The sequence below is a fragment of the Protopterus annectens genome, chromosome 3.part0, assembly GCF_019279795.1.
Source record: "Protopterus annectens isolate FY-2018-M chromosome 3.part0, PAN1.0, whole genome shotgun sequence".
In the NCBI taxonomy this organism is placed as follows: Eukaryota; Metazoa; Chordata; order Ceratodontiformes; family Protopteridae; genus Protopterus; species Protopterus annectens.
In genome coordinates this window covers 1,362,878,730-1,362,901,804 of record NC_056731.1, presented here as the reverse complement: position 1 = coordinate 1,362,901,804, position 23,075 = coordinate 1,362,878,730, and the positions used below count along the sequence as shown (strand labels likewise).

General features: G+C 34.4%; 1 protein-coding gene across 1 annotated transcript in view; it reads right to left on the bottom strand.

The window, feature by feature from the left end:
- The window catches only part of PDE7A (phosphodiesterase 7A), a 1,297,734-nt gene extending 1,275,555 nt beyond the window's left edge, over window positions 1–22,179 (bottom strand). Inside the window, exon 1 of the mRNA XM_044065847.1 lies at window positions 22,068–22,179. Within this exon, the coding sequence (XP_043921782.1) occupies window positions 22,068–22,179 (112 nt within the window). The remainder of the gene's footprint in view (window positions 1–22,067) is intronic.
- Between the last annotated feature and the right edge of the window lie 896 nt (window positions 22,180–23,075).

The window sequence follows — 23,075 nt, the reverse complement described above, 5'->3', positions numbered from 1 at the left end:
TATTATTTATTATTAAATATATTTAAACCTTTTAATTGTGGCTGGTTTGTTTAGAGATATTTAAGCTCTTAGACTACTTGCATATGTATTTGGTGACACTGTACAGGCCACTCAAATAGCCTTGCAATTCTTGGTCATACTTACCATTTGGATAACACAGTAACATTACACAGTGAGATTGGCCACTCTTTGTAAGGGCCTTACACAGCAGGTGATAATGAGCTGGTTGGTGGCAGTGATAACTACCTTTTAGTCTGTGCAGAAGGGGGCATAGCTACTAAACCTGTGCCAGGCTTTCCCAGGAGTGCATGCATGTTTGTATATAAATCAAATTTCAAACTGTGTGTGTGTGTCAGTTACTTGGGCAGGGACACGAAGTACTGGTTGGACAGTGTGTGTGCTGGAGGTTTTGGCTTGACCACTCAGCTGAGATCTTAACTCTACAGCTGTGCCAGTGGGGAGTCTTATTGGGGATCTGTAGAAAGAGGTTGAAACCAGCCCCAGACTGACTGTGATCTGTGTACTCTTAAGGGAAATTGTACTTGACTGTGTGTGTACTTATCCTCCCAATGTGCATGTCTCTCACTGGTGCTAGTGGTAAGGATTGAGGCTCCTTGATTACTAGGCCGGTGCAGAGACGTCATATATTAATTGTGTGGCAGTAGTGGGATACCCACATCACATATTGAGTGACAGTGGCGAGTTAGCCACATCACATATTATTTGGTGGCAGTGGTGGGATAGCCCCATCACATATTAATTGAGTGACAGTGGTGAGTAACCTACATCACATATTAATAGGCTTATAGAGGTGTGGACATTGAATTCCTGTAGCCTGTGTACAGTGGTCACTGAAGGTGTTTATATTCTTGTTCAGCCACACAGTGATCATTCAGAGTTCATATCACATTTTTTTTATTTTATTTTTTTTTTGTTAACTTATAGGTTCATAGGTAGGTACTAGGCTATCTGCTAGAAGGCTTTCATAAGCCTAGCCAGAATATGTTGGCTTTCAGCACCCCCTTAGATTAGTTCCCCATGTCTCTGTCCAGCAGAGCCAGTGAAGTGATCCCCGAGGTAAACTTTGTTTCCCATCCACTCGTCAAGGTTTCGCTTGAAGAGTGCTAGTGAGGAGCTCTGCCTAATGTAGATTGGAATCTTCACAAAATAATGAATCAAACCAAGATCCGGTGCAATGAAGGTTGTCCAATGTAGGCACAGTAAGCAGATAGCAGTTGATAAAGTAAAACGGGTTTATTTATCTAACAAGTAAGCTATCAACGATCAACAAACAAATTCCTTTAGATATAAGGTACAAACATTTAGCGCTTTCATCTCCACACCGGGAGACCTCTTCAGAATAACTTTACAAAAATCAAGTTTGCCTTATATACATCTTGCACTACCTCATTAATCAATTAGCTTGTCAATTAACTAAATTGTTGTTGTATTACAATCTTATTCAAACAGAGTTAGCCAAGTGAAATTTTCTTTGGCTTGGTAAGATAAAATAAAATAAATTGAATAAAGTCCTGCTTAGCTTAAAGTAATAATTACATTCAATAGGACATTCACATAAAACAACACATTTATATTTATGCAATAAAAGTTTTTAAAAAACAAAAAACAAAAATGCAAGTAGTTAATGAACAACTCTTCTTTGCCACTTGCTTGATTGTATAAGCCCTATCTGCATGGTGCCTCATGTGGACATCCACTGGTATTGTCAGTTAACATACATTATTACAGAAAAAAGATTTTATTATGCAGCTCCACCAGCAAAAAGCGTTAAAAACACAAAATATCCAAATCTCGTCAAGCGCTTTCACCCGGGCCCTCCCAGGCTTTATCAAGACATGTCTTGATAAAGCCTGGGAGGGCCCGGGTGAAAGCGCTTGACGAGATTTGGATATTTTGTGTTTTTAACGCTTTTTGCTGGTGGAGCTGCATAATAAAATCTTTTTTCTGTACTTTGGTCTGACACCTGGACATCTTACTTCGTTGATTTTACCAGTTGGTGTTGTGTTCTACAAGGAGTTTTGGTTGTTTTTAACATACATTATTCCTTCCAAGAAAAAACATGCAGGTATAATAGTCTCTGTTCTTTAAAAAATTCATTTAAACTATGAACATTATTAAATCAGATTCCATATGAATATACAAGCATAAACATATAAGAAATGTAAAAAATATATATATAAAAAATTATGAAATCGTATGTATAATTGATAATAAAACACTTTATAAATACATAAATATATAAATGTATAAAATGTTGATATTAAAATACTTAAAATGCTTGTAAATACATAGTGAATGGTGTGAGTGTGTGTATGTTTGTATATAAATATATAATGTATAATAAATATATGATTAAATACATAAATAAATAAACATTAAAATAAATACTAAATCAAATGTTGAATATTTTCTAAGTAAAAAAGTTTTTTATGTAGCACTTACTAAAGCACTTTCATTTTTCAACTTTAAACACAAGAAGGTTTGTTTCCTGCAATACAATGTCAAATCAAACTGTGGATATATGCTGAACATCTATTGTTGTTGTACCCCCTTAGCCAGTTTGGGGTCTGAGGCTAAAAACTTCAATGCCGGGGTGATTGAAATATGATCATTTAGGCCCTTACCACAACATGCGTCAAGTCTAAGTTGCCATATCATTTCCCTATATTGAATCTTAGTTTCCCAATCACCCCCTCTATCCGGATATGGTACCCCCTTCTAAGTGGGGATAGTCAAGAAGTTGTAGCAACCATTGGTTGTATTGAACAGAGCTTGAAAGGTGTAGAAGAAAGACAGGAGGAGGTGGGGTCAACACCCTACTTGACTACCACATATTATTATGGAACCTTTTGGTTAAACAGGGGGATACATGAAACCTGGAATATGTTTAAAAACATAGCTACAAAAACTGATGTTTTTAAAAATAAACAGATTCAGTTACAGGAGAAATCACAACATTAAGAATATTTTGGAAAGGAAAGGAAACAATATGATGGGTACCAATAGGAAGCAAGGAACATACAAATGTGGAAGGTGCGCTCAATGTTCATATATATACAACAGGAAAGAGGTAATGATTGCAAGTATACCTCAAAAACTGGTGGCTGGAAGCTACAGTAGTTGTTACACCAGGGGCCTAGTGTATTTAGTAATTTGTACAGCATGTGAGAGTTTTTATGTCGGCAAGACGGAGAGGTTGTTGCGGAACAGAATTTATGAGCAGACCCGTGATATAAATAGACACAATGAGAACAACGCATTATACAGACATGCCATTAAGTGTGATAAGGCCGATTTCAAGTTTTGGAAGTGGTACCATATCCGGATAGAGGGGATAACATTTTTAGTATAGGATATCCTGCAGTAAAAAAACTAATCACTATTTGCTATTTATTATTTGTATGTTCGTATTTGTGTCATATTTTCATAATTGGGAGACCCTACGTGGTATTGAGAGGAATGATGCAAAATGTTCTAGTGGACGACAAATTTACTGTCAATGTCCATTTATTCCACACTACACTGGAGATACTACCAGCTGTCTGTTAGTAATTATGAATATAAGCAATATTTCTGTATGTGCTTAATACTTCCAAAAACAAGTGGCTTAAAATATTGCATGGAATAAAGCTAAACCTTAAGTGATGTTTGCACTGTAAGTTGCACATCTTGAGAGGTATTTATCATACATGACAGTCCCAATCTGTTGAACAAAGACACAGCCTAAGACCTTGAAAATCCTCCTTAGGATCATTATAAATTTTAATTTTAGTTGCATGTGCTACAGAAAGAGAAAGTACAAAAGTAATCACTTTCTGATCTCAATCACACAGTGGTTCTGCAGCAGTCAGGATGGACTAAAGACCTGCTTTACATCTTAATACTAAATCTAAAATATGACTGACTCCCCTACTTTGGGTAGAAAACTGTTGAAATAAGCCATTAATATAAAAATGATCAACAAATTTAGATGCAAAATGAAAAGATGCAACATTTATTGAACTTAATACAAGGATAATTACCCCCCCCACCACCACCACAAACAAGATATCACTATTTACCACTCAACACGCTGTCCACTGTTCAAATATGGACATCTGTAGGCAGCGAAAACCTAGCACTACCCATTACAGATATTAAATTTATTAAGTGTTAGTATTTCACTCATGATCACTACCAATTAAATTAGATGAATCAAAAGACTGTGCTAATGACACGTACAACTGAGAGAAAATTACAACCTGATACATGTTGCCAACTAAAGAACGTACTGTACAGTTATATTACCAAAGAACATTATAAAACAAAGTTAGTATTTAATCTTTTGCAGAGTGATTCTAACAAGTAAATAAAATAAGAAAAAGAAGTAAACCACGTGGCTCATTCCTTCATCCATACGCTGATGAACTGCTTAATGAAGGACAGGTTCAACTGGGAACTAGAGTCTATCCTGGCACTAGCTTGGAGCAAGGTACAAAACTCCCCCTGAATGGGGGGGGGGGGGGGCAGACAGATGCAAGTCAACACACACCTGTGGACAATTTAGTGGAATGCCCTCTGGGATGTGGAAGGAAACACGGTCATCAGGTGAAAACCTACACAAACACAGGAAAGTTGTGTGCATAAACTGCCAGAAGGCATCCTAGACAAGAACTAAAATGGAAAGTGCTACGAAGCAGTTACACTAACTGCTGTGTCACTAAGTATAAAGTCATGAAAGTAAATATGAAGTGGAAAGCTATTATGAAAAGTCAGAAATGACAGGTCATTTATTTTCCCACTGTGAAAGGCTTAAAGGTTTTTGGGAAAATGTAGAAGGGCTGAAAGTATATTATCTAAGATAAGCAGGTTTACAGAATATACTGTAGGACTATAATGATGTAATAAACACATAAAAGAAAAAAGTGATCAAGTTGGATAAAGTTGTACTGATGTGTTTCTTAGGGAATATGGAAAATGAGGTGTGAAGCAGTGTTAAATAATATGACATGGAAAGTGAATGATAACTTGGCAGAAATTCAATATGATTTTTGGAAATGTGAAGAGGTGTTCGTGTGAAGAATGTAATTAAATATAATTTTTGTAATAATCTTTTTAAAAAATGTATTGTATGTTTTTACCACATGAGCTACCACTAACATAGGCAGATGAAACATCATTTTGAAGCCTCATCCAAATGATGGCACTCCAGGACTACAGTATCACCACAATACTGCAGAGAAGTATCTGTATCAGAACACAAACCCAAGCACCTATTATGGAGGTAAAATCTGAAACCCTTCTGAGCTTTCCAGTAAAAATGGTAAATGTACTACTGTTGTGAGTGGGACCCATTTTGGTGGAGCACTTCCTGTTTCCATTCCAGGCCCAGAAGCAGCCTGGAAAAACAGGAAAGCAGATGAAGAGAGAAGATGGAGTGGTGAAAGAAATGAAGGAGAAAGGAAATATCGAGCCCGGAGAATGAAATATTTCCTCAGAATCCTGAGCACAAAGAAACCTGTTTGATGAAAACGAGTCAGCAAATGATGGATGTATAATTACAGCCCTCTAGTCAGGAAGGTTGCAGGATGATCTACTTAAAGAAATAATGGGCTCATAGGATGATGCTTGGTTATTGGCCCAGAGGCCCTTATAAGCCTAGCCAAGAATTTCGCCCTTGTTCCCTCAAAGTCCACACCCATTTCCCCTGTTCAGCAGAGACACAGGTGGGATCCTACGAGTGTATTTTCTGTTTCCCATCCAGTTGTCCAAGTTCCTCTTAAAGAGTGCTAGAAAGGTACTCTGCTTGACATGGGGAGGGAGTCTATTCCACAGATGGGGGAGTCTTTGGAACATAAACCTATCCCGCCAACAAGTTCTATTAATGTCAAAGGCTGGTTTAAGGCCTTGCGTGTGGGTTGCGTGAGTGGAGTTCGTCTTATGGATTATGCAGGAGCTCCACCAAGGCTGGGTCTGAAATAGCCTTGTATGCCAGAGGCAGGTCACAGTGAGCCTGAAAATTAAGATGTTTTCTGGGGGGGACATATGGAGAAAATACAAAAGAAAGATGCAGAGATAATCCTGAAAAATAGTGGTGATATGGAAAAGAAAACAGAAGGCAGAAGAAAATGAAAAACAGAAATATGTAGTAAGGACTGAAAGTAAAGAAGACAGAAAAATGAACAGGCATGAGGCGTGGGACAATTTATAGCTTATTTAGGTGTAAAAGTGCATGAGGTAAGAACATTTATTCCCATTAACGAAGAGATATTTTGTGACATTATATTTGAGACTGTTTTTTCAATTAAAAATTTTCTTGGAGAATATAAATAAAAGAAACTAACTCATTGAATCTTTATATGATAAAAGCATTTAACAGAGAAACAAAAAACATGTGTACAATTTCAAGCAGAGGTAGAGAGAAAGACACTGAAAGGACATTTGAAAGATTTATGTAAAGAACTGCACACTGTAAAAGTTTATGACAAGAGGTTTATGGACTGGTGGCTGGGATTGTAATACTGTGTTAAACATAGAAAGACAATAAAATTATACCCAAATGATAAATATGAAGGAGAATGGGAGTGTTGTAAAACAATATTGGGATAACCCAAAACATGTCTTTTTTTGTGGAAAAGGACATTTGATAAGTAACTGTGGCAAAAGAAAATACTATATTTGCAGGGAAATGGGACATAATGCAAAAAATGTTAACTGGAATGTTATAAATGTAACAAAAACTGGACATTTCTGAATGAACTGCAAAAATGAAAAAACAAGGTAAAGAAAAAGAGAAGGCATTTTTGAAGTGATACAAACAAAAAATTATAAAGAGTACACAGAAGAAGGTTCTGAAATAAGTGAAGACAAACTGGGAAGTAGTAAAGGAAAAAAGAATTATATTGGCAAAACGGTGAGACAGAAAAAGAAAATTTAAAAGGATAAGTACATCAGAAAAAAAGAAAGGAAATGCATGAAAAGAATAGATGCAGCTAAAGATTGTTGCTTGGTATAATGGTTAAGGTGTTTGACTCACAGACACAAGGTACAGCATTTAATTCTCATCCTAACCAATTTACTTTTCAAAGGTTAGGATGTACCATTAAGAAAGCTAGCCCAGCAGTTAACTATGAACTTATGAAACCATGAATTTAAAGGAAGAGAGAAAATTAATTTTTAGAGCGCGTTCTACAAATGAGTAATCTCAATCCGCGTTGGTGCAGCGGTAGCGTTGTTGCCTCACAGCAAGAGGTTCTCCCGTTCGATTCTCGGCTGGAGTGTGCCTTCTGTGTGGAATCTGCATGTCCTCCCCGCAGTTGGGTGGGCATTCGAAAGACATGCATAAATGGGCATGCCTTCGTTGAAGGTTGAACGTCGAGCAGGCACCTTGGCGTTCCTCAAAATCTACTGCCAATCATTAGCGGACTGGAGTTCCACTGTGGCGACCCTTAACTGGGAAAAGCCGAAAGACAAAAACAACAACATTAAGAACATAGTAAGAAAAATAGGAAGTTTGGCGTGGTGTAATACATTTGTAGCTGTAGTAGAAGAAAATATTTTTAACAAATAAGGAAAGATTAAAAATAAACAGGTAGGAAAGATAATCTGGAATTTGGAAAATAAGAAATGTTCTGGAATTGCTGTATTCTGTAGAAAAGACACTAGATATAACTTCAGCAAAAAAACTGGAAGATTAACCACTGTAGATTCAAAATGGAAAGGACAAGTATATAGAATTCTAACATTATATTCTTATACTAATTGTAAAGAAAGAGAAAGTGTATCTCATTAGATTTTACACTATGTTGTGATGAACATGAATATTACAATAAGAACAGACTAATTGTGATTTAAGAGGCAAGCGTTAGAAGAAAGGAAATGATGTAAGAAAAATGTTAAAAGCTATAAGATGTAGGAATTTAAAAATTTATAGACTTGCATAAGGGATATATACAGAACTGAAATAGGTTACTTTATAGTATCAGAAGATTTAGTTATAGTAGAAGTGGTGGTAGATGAAACTGGATTTTCTGATGACACTGCAATATGGCTAGAGATGAAGAAAAACAAGGAATATACAAAAATAGGCAAATGAATAAAATGAATAAACGAGAAAGCATGAAACAAAGAAGGAAAGAGATTAGTAACTCAGTTTTGGAAAATCATATTACTATGAGAACATTTTATAAAAATTGGTTTGAATGGTGGATAATATTTAAGAAAAAATATAAAAATGAATTTTACTCTGACCATGTGATGTGAGAAAAGTACAGAAAGAAAAATAAGAGCATTTAACAATGTATTGGAAGATTTACAACAATGATAAAAAGTACTTTGACAAAGAAAAATAATTATAAGGAAGAAATCAAGAAAAAATACAATAATTTTTATATAAGCAAAGATATTTTTTACAAGGGAAAAGAAACGTTTTACTTAAGCAGATTAGTAAAGGAAGATGGTAGTGTAATGACAGACATAAAAAACATTAAAGGAGAAATAGCAAGAACTCAGGAAAAGATTATGAATATAATATATGTCTAAAAAATATGTACAAAAAAAAAAAAAAAAAAAGCCAGTGAGTCTGGAGACCATATACATTATCATTCAGAAAAAATGGCTCATTTGATGCATTCAGTATTGATGGGAAAAATGACATACCCAGCAAGTGTACTTATGTTGCCAGCAGTATTTGAAAAGGAAAATTTGCAGATGTTTTTCATTTATATGGGGTTCTAAATTAAACCCAGTAAAAAGAGTAGTTTTGTATGTAAATAAAAAAGAGGGATGTTTTTAACCTAGTGGTATACAATGCTTCATTAAATTTGTACAAAGTGTTAAAGTGGATAAATGAAAAAGATGAGAGATTAGTAGTAAAACTGTATAAATATAAGTATGATAAATGGTAAAAAAAAAAAGAGAAAAACAGTGTATAAATGAGAACATAAAATATTACCACGAAAAAAATATTTTTTGTGGAAAATGAACATTGATGACATAGAAAAAGACAGAAAAGTATGGTATAAGAATGTAATGATAAAATATTACTGTATGAAACCACTGAAAAATCTAACAGATTAAAAAATTAAAGCTATAAAAATAAGAAGCAAATGGTATAATCAAAGTAGAGTGTCAATATTTTTGTAGAGACTGGTAATAGATAAATTGACAGTAAAAGGAAATATGCCATATAAAAAGAAAAGTGACAGAATATGTTTGCATTGTCAAGAAGAAGAAACTATGGAATATGTGTTTTGAAATGTAATAGAGTAAATAAAGTTATAAGGAAAACTATGTAAAGACGATTTTTTGAAGATATAAAAACTGTACAAAATAAACATCGACATGTTTAAATATTGATATAAGAACAGAAGTAAAAAATATGTTAAAAGAACAGATAAAAGTTATTATGTTATATGGAAGAATAAATGAAAGTATGTTTAATGGTAAATGGATATTAAGCAAAATTAGATGCTGGTTATGGAAAAAGGAGTGGGATCTAATAGGGATGAAAATTTACCATGACTGCATATTTATATATTTGCACATATATAAATATTTGTAAATATGTAAATATTTTGTAAATGAGTTATTTTGTATATAAATAAAAGGACCCACACTCTTCAATAATCGCTGTGGGATATTTTACATTCACCTGAAGTACAACCAATTCAGGCAGATGGGGCCTCATTTTAACTTCTCATCTGACAGAGTAGGTAAATATCTATATCTGAAATACCCCTGCAGTAGACATTTTTAGTCTTGTTTTTGCCTACAGTAAGGCAATACAAAAGAAAATATGTAATACAAAATTTTAAAATATTAAAACTATATTTTGACACTGAAACATCAGAATGTTTAATTGGCACAATTTGCAGTTAGGAAAATGGCATAAGATGCCAAAGGTTTCCATAATGATTCAAGATCAGCAAACCATAACAGGAAAAGATTTTAACTCAGTACTGAAGGTGTACTGTCATGATCCTAAATGCTCAGTCTAACAGATACACAAAGATAAAAATTATGTGAAATGCAGTTGATTAGTTTCCAGCAGTCTAACCTGGTCCTGAGCTCCTAACTCATGTCAGCAAACTCTGTCATCATTACAAAATTTGCATCTAAAATGTTTGCAACTACAAAGACACTGGTGCCACTGCCCTGAAGTTTGGATTTCTTATTATAGTTGCTAAAACATTTTAAGAATTTAGGATTTTATGTTCAGTATGGATCACCTTTCAATCTGACCGTCAACACAGATGTTGGAGGTGTGATGGGGAATAAGCAGGTAATTGAGAACATATGTTTTGGGAGTATAAGGTGCTGACAAACTTTGATAATTCCCTGCAGACTATTCTGTCAGAAATACTGGTGAGCAAATTGGTGTAACTAAGGAAATTATTTTTTAAGTTGCGATACAGGATATGAATTGCCTAGACATAGTAAGGCTTTGCAGAATTTAATTCCTGTGGCTGCCAAAAATGCAATTACTAGAAAATGGAAATCGAAGTCTAAACCAATCATATTAGTAGTAGTGAATATAGTAACGGAGAGAAAAAAAACAGGAAGTGAGAACTTTAGAAAAGGATAAGAGCAAATTACACAGAAAAAAATGGTTGGAACAAAACATGCAGAATACTGTCCTGGAGGAGGAATGAGGTTTAGGGAATGGGAGGAATTGAATGAGCTATGCAATGTTTGAATTACAATGACTGTATAGAAGATTATATACTGCAACTGAAAATGTCAATGTGGTTTGTTAATGTATGACTGACTGTGTCATAAGTGATACTTTAATAATGATGTTAAAGACAGAGTATAGCACTTCTTTTACACTGAGGAAAGGGAAATAAAGAAGAAAATGGCAATTGTAGGTACTTTCAGTTTGACTACATTTGATGTGAAAATCCATCCCGGATCAGTGTAAAGGAATGGAACAATTTTTTCTGTGTGTGTGTTTTTTTTAATACTACAAATGAGATTACACATGAAGATGACAGACAGACAAACAAACGTTGTACCTGTGGGACTGAAACTTACAAGACTCCTAATGCCTACCAAACCCAATAAAAAGACATGCGGGCTGTGAGCTTAGTGCAGAATCAAGTTTATCTCAAGATTAGTAATATACTACAAATATGTAATTTCAGTGCTGGACTAGAAAGCTTACTGATTTCATTTCTGACTATATAGCTGAGTTGTAAAAATTAGTACACGACTAATTATGGAGAAACATTACAATAAATTCAGAAAAATAAGGCAGTAAGTTGAATATGTAATGGCTGTACACAAAAAAGGGGAGGCACAGTAGGGCAGTGAGAATCATTGTCATCTCACAGCAAGAGAGACTCTGGTTTGAGTCACATCTGGGTGCTTTCCATGCAAACCTTCATGACCAACCTGTGTTAACGGTGAGTTCTCTGCCTACACATGTTTCCTTCTACTTCCCAAACACATGCAGCAGTTGGACTGGTGACACTATATTATCCTTAGGTGAGCATGTGGTATGTTGTGCGGTATGGAAGAAAGTCTTGCCAATCTACTTCCAATTCCTACTTACCCAATAAACTCAGTGGATGGCAGTGGCTATTTATATGGCCATTGCAGGAGTCAGATGCAACTTGTAAACATGAATGGCTTGTATACAAAAAGTCTGAAATTAAAAAGTACTGATATTTGAAGATATCTTTCATACTGTTTGGCAGTGAAACAGCAAATAAAATGTAAACATTTTGTAAGTTAAACAACATCAGCATGCAACTGAATAAAAGAACAGCAGAGTACAGGCGGTGGTCCCAAAATTAGCTCAAGACTAATTATTGCGCAGCATTATAGCAGATGCGAGCTAGAACTATACTCAGACTAAATGATAAATGAAATTGTATTTAAAGAAGAAAAGGATATCTTAAAGGAACTGCAGCTAGCATTTGTATATGTAAAGAAGATTATTTTCAGAGAGTGAGCCTGCATTTGAAAATGCCAAATATTGCATCAGCAGTAGAAGAGGCAAGATAAATAGTATATTGTAGAATATAAAACAACACTACAATACAATGCACATACAATACAATGCACAGTCACAAAAGTAAGGAATGTGGCAAATCTAAAGTCTATTGCAGGTGCATAGGTAAGCAGCACACAATTTAATAATATAAATTTTAACCAGATAAGATGTTATGCTTGTAGTAGAACCAGGCTTAGAGAAAATGCCTGCAACACATATACACACCCACACATCCACACCCCTTTATCATAGAATCAGACATAAGACAAAACCTTTTGAAATTTGTACACAAATCTTTACCAAAAGCTTGCTCAAAAGACTTGAAAAGAAACTTAACATATTGTTCACAATAGTTTAAACAAATACATTTTATTAAATGCATCAAAGAAATGAGAATACCAAATAGTAACATAATTAGACAGAACTGTAATAAAATAATGCAATTATGTACAATACTTATATGGTTCAGTAATATACTCAGTAATATACTCCCATAATCAATAGAATATCCATTATATTCCATTTATAAGGCAATGTGTGCTGTACATTATATTACTTTTACTAGGCAATAGCATGTAGTGCTAACACTGTACGCCAGTCTCTGAACTGCTTTCAGATATATGAGGGAAAACATTTTATTTGTCTTTGTTAAAGTCTAAAAAGGAACAAAAACCTAAATACTTTCCCATTCAGGAGAATCTGGGGGGGGGGGGTGACCCTTACTCTTCCATAAAAAAAATAAAGGAACAAAGGATTCCTTAAAGTTTCAAAGAAAATACAAAAGAATAACAGTGGCACAGTCAGAGCTAAAATAAGTTAAAAGTGAAAACAATATAACACAATAATGATACAATGTACACAAGTATATGTTTCAGCATTTTACTCAATAATCAATAACATACATTAGTCATGTTATAAGGAAATGCAGGCATAAATACTGTACACCAATAATCCTAACTAACCTCAGATCTGATAAAAGAAATGTTCTCTCCTTGTTAAAAGTTTAAGGAGACATTCAATAGTTTGCTCTACTGAGGAGGGTTTTCCCATATTTCTGCGAAGAGTGCCCAAAGCATGCGCTTCCTTTACAAAGCATCCAAAACCTAATTCTGCAAAAAATGAATTACCCCCTTCTGAATTAAACACTGAAAGTACTATACCATGGACTATGTAAAAGAAACTAAGAAAGTTATATAGCAGAGTTTTACTACCAATTGCTTACGTCCTGAAAACGTATACAAAAAAAAAAAAACTATTAAAAGCAGTGAGAGTTGCTGATATGAATAGGAATAAAAAGAAACATTACTTTGACTATAATTAAAGGTAACAGCCATCTTGCTTGAGAAAGCTGGCTAAAATTCATATACAGTGGGGGAAAAGTAAAGCACATGCACTCCAAAAGTGAAACTGGTGAAGATTTTTAAGTAACATGAAACGAATTAAAGAACACATGGTTGTCTTGAATTTACTACAGCTAGCATTCATGTTCAAGCACATACCTGAGAAATTACTGATATTAGATGCTTTGGATACTGCAAGAATGCATACCTCACAAATCAAGCACAGGACTGCCAAAGATGCAGTTTTGTAAAAAGTGCATGAATAAACCTAGAAATGTTAGTCTAAAATAACACAAGTTTTAATTTAAGCCACACTATTCCAGAACACTAATGATAAATATCACAGATAGCTATGAACTGGGAAAGGGTCAACTGCCATAATACTTTCTACACTCCTGAAAATATTACATCAAGTTCATGCCCCCCCCCACACATTTTGGATTTTTCCAGATTTCTTGTGCTGCAAAGTTCAAAGATGCAGTTGAATGTCAAGTAGATTTTACAAGAAGCTGAAAGCCGCAGGGGAACAAAAGTTTAGTGCTGCTTATGCAGTGTTTGCTTGCGTTGTTAATAGCACAATAGGTAGTGTACTTGCTTTTGATGCAGAAGGCTGTAGGTTCTACTTCCACAGTTGGTAAATGCATTGCTCATACTGTACTGCATTGTAAAGGAGGTGAATGCTGCAGTCCTTTTTGGTGAAGATACCTAGTAACTATGATCCTGTTATCAGTTTGCCATCCATTCCCTATTGCAATATTACTAGCTTATTGTTTTTTTAATGCAGCTTAGGCAATTTATTCCTCAAGGGCAACAGGTACTTTATTTGTAGATGAAACAATGAAATATAAAGTTTTTGCTAGCAGCAACCTCTTCATTAGTTACAGATTTCTTTAATGTGAAATTATTTAGATGACTTTTACTTCTTCAGAGATTGTGCATATTTACTGATACTGGTGGACTGTAGAAGTTTGAGTAGACTTTTATGATAGAAATATTCTGAATTGGGCAGTTTTGTCATTATTGGTGCATGCATTTTGTTTCATTGTTTACTGGAAAAATGTTCAAAACAAATTTAAAATGCCCTCTAACAACTGTACTATATTGTAAAAGGAATATAATTTAATACAATCAAGAAGGTGTAGCAAAGACCATGTGTATGTTTTGTGTGCAAGGGGCCTATGATATGAAAACGGCCCAAAGTTAATCTTTATCTGCCACTAGCAAAATGTATTTTCTTTGAATGTGGGTTTCAATGCTGTTTCAATGTATGTGAGTTTCAAGGGCAGAGAAGTTTTAATGCCAAGTCTGTTTTCATTGTGAGATTGCATTGCTTTATTTAGCAAATGTCTTAGTGTTTGTGCTGTAAAATGTAAAATAAAATGAAGTCCAAATCATTGTAGAAGTAAAGCAGTATGCACATTAGTGTTTATGGTAAATGGGGTGAAATAGCCAAGTAATGGTTCATTGGAATGGCTGCAGGGGGAAGAGGCTCCATTCGACCATGATTTTGTGAGGGGGAAGGGTGGCAAACTCAAAGACAGCCCCGGCTGACCTATACCTCTCAAATGTCCAGATTTTCACAGAATGAATAGATTTTTGCTTCTTATTTTTGGTTTGTTCCTCAACAAATGTGTGGTTTTCTGGCAAATAATTTAGGAAATAAGTCACTAAATAATGACAGACACTGAGTTTCATACTTCATAACGTTCAGAAAAATGCATGCTAAAGCAAGACCTGTTATTCTATCAATTGTCCGTTTATACAACAATTTATAGTACTGTTTATATGTTCCCTCAGTATATTTGGCCTTGTCCAGATTTCCTGCATTAACAGGTTGAGGGGTACGTGCAAATAAATTGCTTTATAGAATTAGGCATATCCAAACCTCTCAACTGTCCCCGATTTTGGCTCAAAATGTTGCTCTTCCCCTAATAATCCCACCACAAAATGGCAATTCTGGAAGAGAACGTGGAGGGCTTACAATTAAGAAACTGTAATAATCAGAATTTCAGAAATGCATGTATCTTCTTTTATTTTTTCAGCTGCTCAAGTTAGCAGTACTAATATTAAGTTTAAAAAGATTTGTAGAAACGGAGCAGCAGCAGGCAAAACGCTGATGTAATATATACTTAAAAGTTTAATAAGCACAAATTCCAACAAGCACTTTCGCTAATCAAGCTTCTTCAGATCTATATACTCTGTGCTTCATAACTCAAAACATTTAAATACAGATTCAAAAATCTAACAACCAATCATGTTCAAATATCAATTAGCATTTTAAAAACATACACTATCTCGTTTAAAACCAAGGTCAATGCCTCCCTATAAGAATATATAGAAAATGTACATATGTATATAAAATGCAGACAAATGACAATGGTCTATTTTACAGGTAGACGGTAATATTAAGGAGATTGTAGGTGAACAACCACGCTTCTTATATAGAAACAAAAGGAACCTGAAGAGATTCTTATGCTACCCTAGAGATCATCATGTTGTTCACGATGATGAATATACTAGACCATGTGGGCAATATAATTTTTGCTCACATATAGATACCAATAGGTGCTTTTTTCACCCTGATTTGAGAAGAGAATTCAGTTTATCAGCCACAGATGACTGTATGACGATACATCTAGTCTACTTAGCAGTCTGCCAGGTTTGCACCTCCTTTTATGTTGGAAAAACTAATAGAGCTTTTAAGGAGAGGATTCGTTAACATTTATATCATATAAGGAAACATTCAAAACATAATGTTCTGGCTAAACATGTTAACACAGCAGGGCGCTAGTCATCAGTTTTTGTTCAGAGCCCTTGAGGTAATAACACCTAGCATGCGAGGTGGTGACATCAGAAATCATACTGAGGACAAGGAGAATGATTGGATCATCCGGTTAAGGGCTGATAGGGAGCATGGGCTCAATGAGAGGGCTTCTATCAAGCCCAAGCTAAGAAAGCGCAGACAAATTAAATAGGTATACTTAAATGTAATGTTCCTTTTTGCTATTTCATGTCTTCTATATATATATATATATATATATATATATATATATATATATATATATATATATATATATATATATATATATATATATATACTTTGAGTTCATTTATTATGTATTATACCTCTGTTCCATGGACATGTTTTTATGAATACATATACAGATGTATAGATTTTTTATAAAGAGTTCGTCTGCATTTTACATACATATGTACATTTTCTATATATTCTTATAGGGAGGCATTGACCTCGGTTTTAAACGAGATAAAGTGTATGTTTTTAAAATGCTAATTGATATTTGAACATGATTGGTTGTTAGATTTTTGAATTTGTATTTAAATGTTTTGAGTTATGAAGCACAGAGTATATAGATCTGAAGAAGCTTGATTAGCGAAAGCGCTTATCTTTTGTTGGAATTTGTGTTTATTAAACATTTAAGGATATATTACATCAGTGTTTTGCCTGCTGTTGCTCAGTTTCTACAAATCTTTTTAAACTTTATTACTTTCATTAGCAACGGCGCATTTACTGGATTGGTTTGTGGTTTTTCTTTGGTATTTTTCAGTACTAATATTAAGAAAGTGTCCCTTCTTTGACAGGTTCCCAGCTGTATTGTGTGGCTATTTTATATTTTTGCATCACATTTTTGGTCCATTTTTCATAAAATTGTGTTTTTTGGCAAATTAGTGGCAAAATCATTAAAGACTGAAGTTAGAAAATAATGACAGACATTTGAGTTTCAGATTTTGTACCTTTCGGAACATTTATACTAATGCAAGACCTACTATTATATTATCTTTCTAAGTTTATAAGAGCAATATTTAAAAATTGTCCTTGTATTTGGGCCTTTGTCCCACTTCTATGTATGGCTCTGTCCATATTTCTTGTTCTGAGGTTGAGAGGTATGACAAATGTGCCACAGCCATCACAGTCAGCCAGAGACATTTCAAATTGTAACATACGTGTTGCACCCCACCTCCCCCATGTAGTGATTCTGGATGTGTCCAAGCAAGGCAATGAGCAGTTATGCAGTGTAAATGTGCAGAATATCCCCCATCCAAGGTAGACACAAATGCTACTTTTATACTGTCCTTGATTTTACAGAATGTCCTGGTTTCTGTCATATTTTCATACTGTTGACTTACGCTTATTATTACTCAGAAAGTGCCTGTTGCTCTGTGATTAAGTAGCAATGCTTTAATGACCATCAGGTAAGCTTGTCTGAGATTGTAAGGTGCAAGTAACCTTTAATAAGCATACTGTTAAAGAATTAACACTGAAAGCCTATTGTTCTTGTCATGCAGAGAATATTTACATAACTAGATAACGTATAAGCCTTAGGTATTGAAATGCATATGACAGTATTTGTAATAAAGGACAGGATTACATTATTTTAAGAAGCTCATTACATTTGTTGGAGACTTGCAGTCATCTTTGCAGGCTTTACCTGTAAACCAAACAGAATGCCAATCTATCATGTGAGGTCCATCACATGTACAGTAATCCTGTAAGCAATGTATCTTGAGCTTGTTTCTTGTTTGCTTTTCATTTTTTACTTTTATCATGTTTTCCCCATGAAACAAGTAGATAGTTGTCAGGCAGCAGAGGTCTTTTTTGGATAAGAAACATTTCCACAAGTGGGGATGTCACAGAGATTGCTACTTTCAGCATTTTACTTGGTACTTTAATAAAGCTGAATATAAATTATAATTAGAACTGCAGTGCAAGGAGAAGTGGTCTGAGTTGAGTGCTGCTTGTTTTTCTTGTACTTGATTTTGACTGGCATTCCAGTAATGTATTTAAAATGTAATTTATTTTTTCATGCCTCACATCCTTTTTGTTTCCATCTAGATATTAAGTAAGCTGTCATGCAGCCAATGCATTGAAATATTTTTTTTCTTCTACACTTCATTTTGTCTTGATTGGACTTTGATAATGATGGTTTGGTACCCAGGGCAGTGTATTTAATTAACGTTACAGGTTTTTGGTTTTGAGCATAGCTCCTCCCCTTTCTAGTTGACCACACCCCTTCCCACTGACCACATCCATTCATCTGTTTCCTGCAGCCCCCCCCTTTGATTTGAAGTCACCAGCCGCCACTGAGTTTCTCAGTTAGTAAGCAAAGATACTGCTTTTGCTAGTGTTAGTGTTAGTGTTAAATTTAAGTTTGGATTGATATCAAAGTTGTTAATTCACTGTAAGGCCCAAATAACAAATAAAGACGCTAGGGTGTGCAACCAGGAACCATATACGGTACAAATGAACTAATAAATCATTAACAGCTTTTTTTCACAATGGTCAAGCGCTTTCATCCCTATATACAAAGGACCTTCATCGGAAACATTAAATAATACACTTCTCCCTCTTTATATGCACTTCTATTTTAAAACACTCAAACAAATAACTAAAGTAAATAAAACTACAAAGTAATGCATATTATTTAAAGTTACAGAATAACTTTGTAAACAGCTGGTGTTGAAAAGTGTTTTTAACAAGTAAAATTGTTAGGATAATTTAAAAAAAAAATGTGCAACATATATTACATTATCAAATAATATATTTGTGAAATAACAGATACTGTTCTTATCTTAGTATATATAAACAAACCAAAATATTTTTGCAAGAATTTTATACAAAAAGTGAATGTGTAAAAAATGCGTAAAATCCCTGAAATAACATTTAAAATTCAATAGCTCTAGATTTAAGTAGTGGGTTATAGCTCTCAATTTAATTTGCCAAACTATTTCACAGTTTCCTACATTAGTTTCCCAGTCACCTACTCATAGATTTGGTTTGACATGTTCTAAAATATCAAACAAACTCTCTACACTGGAGGCTGATGGAGAGGTGTTTATACAAAGCATTGTTTATATTTCTATTTTTAATATCTTAAGTGTGTGTGTGTGTATGTGTATATACACACTTGCATAAGCATCTCTCAATCTTTCCTACATAAAAACTTGGGTATCCCATACATTTTGCAATATAAACCACTACCATAGTTGCACGACTACCCTTCATTAAATGCACCCTAAAATGTCCTCCTATATCCAAATGCAGGGTGTTACTAACTAAAATATGACAGCATTGGTTGCATTTCCCACATTTTTGGGTACCAAAATAATTATATATATAATTTTTATTACCTTCCCTAATTTGGGATCGCTCAAAAATTCCTTTCAAGTTAAGGGGATTTTTGTGTACAAAGATGGGTTGATCACCCAAACATTTAAACATTGTTGGATTTGCCTTTAGAATGTTCCAGCTCTTTACTATAATGTTCTTTATCTCCTTTCTCCTGCAATTAATCTCTACCACCATAGCTCATTCATACTTCATGCCCCCTCCTAGAGCCTTCTTAAGACATTTATTTGGCAAACCAACTCCTAAACAGGGGCTTGCATTTGGTACCCCATACTGACTTCACTTCCTGACAAGTACTTAAGACCAATTCAATGGGATAACTTTTAGAAATAAACATCTTTTTGATTACCTCAATTTCTTTCCCCATGTCTTTGTATACTGCAGTCATCCTAACAGCCCTAACACATTGCCCCTTAACTAAATTCCTTTTCTGGTACATAGGGTTTGCACTATTAAAATGTAAACAGAATTACTGAATGTCTGTTTCCTATATACTTGTGACTTAAATCCATTATTAGCATGTGAAATTGTGGTGTCTAAATAATTAATGGAAATTCTAATAAAATGTGATGTAAAACACAAAAATTAGTGATCGTGTTCAAATATTTAAAAAAATGGTTCACCATCTCACTAGGACTAGTTCCATCCCAAAGAATGAATATGTCATCTAAAAATATGTACAACCTAATGTACTTACTAAATTCACATTTAAAAACAGTTCTTTTCCCAAGCAGCTAGCACCAGGTTAGCATATATGGGGGGTGCATGCTGCCCCCATTGCAAAAGCTTTCTTCTTCTTTTGTCTTTTTCCTGGTTAGGGGATGCCACAGAGGATCACCTGTCCGCTCATAACTGGCAGTGGAGTATTTACGGTGTCAAGTTGCCAGCCCGGCGCCCAACCTTCCACGTAAGACAGACACACGCACGCACTAATGCCTAGGGCCAATTTAGAATATCCAATCCACCTACAGCATGTCTTTGGGCCATTGCAAAACCTTTAATTTGCTTAAATATTATGCTCTCAAAATAAATATAGTTGTTGTCTAGCACCAATGAAATTAAATCCCTAAGCAGATTCATTTTATCAGTTGATAAAAAATTCATAATCCAGCAAACTATCACAAAATAGTTCAACACCTTCCTTGTGTAATATCAAGGAAAAAAGTTCAAACGCATCAGTGGTTAAGAAACCTAAGTTACTATTCCAGAACTTTGGCTGAAGATGACCCAAAAAATCCCAAGAGTCCTTAATTAGGTGGGATGTCTTCATAAACAGATTTTAAGCATCTATTTATCAGGTAGCTACTGGATAGGTTTTTGATCCCTGGGCAGCAACAATGGGGCGAAAAGGTGAACATTTTAAGTTCTTATGAACTTTCTGTATACACAAAATTGTTGGTATGATGGGTTTAGATACTTTTAAAAATGTATATAAATCAATAACAGTTCTGCTATTAAATACAGCATCTTCTAATAAAAAATATGGTGGTAAGCAATATTCAATTTATTTCCTGGACATTGGGATATATGTGCTGGTATCATGTAAAATATTCACCTTCATAGAATAATCTAAAGCACTGTACAAAATAGTATTTATCTGATCTCATAACTCTCAAATTGTTATCACTCAATAGTTCATACATAATTTTTCTTTCTTTTTCTGAAAGATAATAAAAACTGGACCCTCTTGTTTCTGTTCACAGTGTATAAATCCTTTAATACCGCCTGTTCAAAAACATCAATCAATGGTTGTAAAGGTGGATTAAAAGCATTTTATTCTTCAATATCCCCGAGAGGTTTTGTTCTGTACTGTCCTTTGTGTTTTTATCATGAAAAAATGCACTTAAATTAAGTTTTCTAACAAATAACTTAAAATTTTTAATATCTGTCAAATTCTACCTTTTTTGAACACATTTTAAAACCTTTTTGAAAAAGACAAAAGTGTTCTTTGGTTACTGTGTGGTTGGTATAATTAAAAATATTACAACCATCATGTGAAACCAATACCTGCCTGGTACTATTTAAATTTTCAAATACCTCCAATTCCTCCCAACCCTCATGTTCCCATATTTTATTCAGGGATAATGTAGGTATTGATGTTTCCCATGTCCCAGTCCTGGTATTTGTTTACACTGATAGGCCAACCGTTCTGAATGACACATGGTGGGAAAATAGTCTTCACCATTCAAATCATATCCATGATCACTGTGAACCACAGATTCTATCTCCTCTTCACAGTGCCCTTCATTCCCATCAATATTCTTAGGACCTTTATGTGCAGAGCTATAGTTTCCTGTTATGCTGAACTTTTTAAAGGATAGGCTATTTTATTCTTGCATTGTATTATGTCTCTGTTAACTTTCTTTTGCTTCCTTATAAAATTCTCATTACCTTTCTTCTCAACACTTTTAAACACATTATAATAAACAGAAGAATAGTCTTCAAAAATCAGATTCTGCTTAACAGTAATAAGCTCAGTAAGAGCCTCCACTTCTAAATCATTATTTCTAATAAGAACCTCCATAAGTTCTAAGCCCTAAAGATCGAACATATTTACAAAATCCTGATATTAAACAATACTTACAATGTAAAATGCGAAAATCAATATACGGATGAGATCCTCTTCTTTCAGGTTCAAATCCTGTTCGACTCCTTACTCTTACATCACCTAAAACAATGAGTTGAAATAAAGGCATTTAGAAGAAATGTGCATTACTTTATTAATGTATAGTATGGAGCATGGTACAAGAGCATAATTTGCTGTGTGTTTCTTCTTCTCTACCTATGTACTCCAAACTGAAGGCATTTAAAAGAGAAAGTAATTTATTTAGCTTCAAGTTAACTGCACATGCACTTGCATGCATTTCTTGTCACTTCTCGTTCACAATGAGGACACAGCAGTAAGCATACATTCAGATGACCTTCATGTTATGTTATTCTCATAATTACAGTGTTGCACCATATTTAATGGCCATAATGTGTCTCACCTGAAATGTCCATGGATAGCATTATTGTGTACCAAAGTTACCCTGGGCATTACTAGAGATGCATTATATCAGTTGAGATAACTGCAGACACACTGCTTCAGCCAGTTTCAGGTTTAAAATCTGAACCTTACATTTTCTGACACTGAAATTAAACCTACAGGTCAACTTTAGCCCACTTCTGCTATCCCTGTTATTTTCTTACATAAACAATTACAGAGCAGGCAATGTACACAAAATGCAAGCTTAGTTTTTTGAAATGGCAGCTTTTAGCAGATCTGGGAGATGTGTTTTCTACTAGCAATTACTTACTTGCAAACAGCTGTTTGAATATTACACAAGACCCTATCAAAATACCAAAATAGAGTATTAAAAGTCTGCAGTACCACAAAGAATACATTTCACTACACCTCACAGAATACTTTTTACCCCGATATGATACTAAGAGTGAACAGTGTCACTCAGTATAACTAACCCCCCATACTTTCATGTACACATAATTCAATTTATATCCAATACTTAGGGGAAGCATCATATGTGCAAAGTGTAGGGGCATGCAAAAGTATTTAATTTTAAATGTTATACTGCAGTGCAGACCTAATACAGTA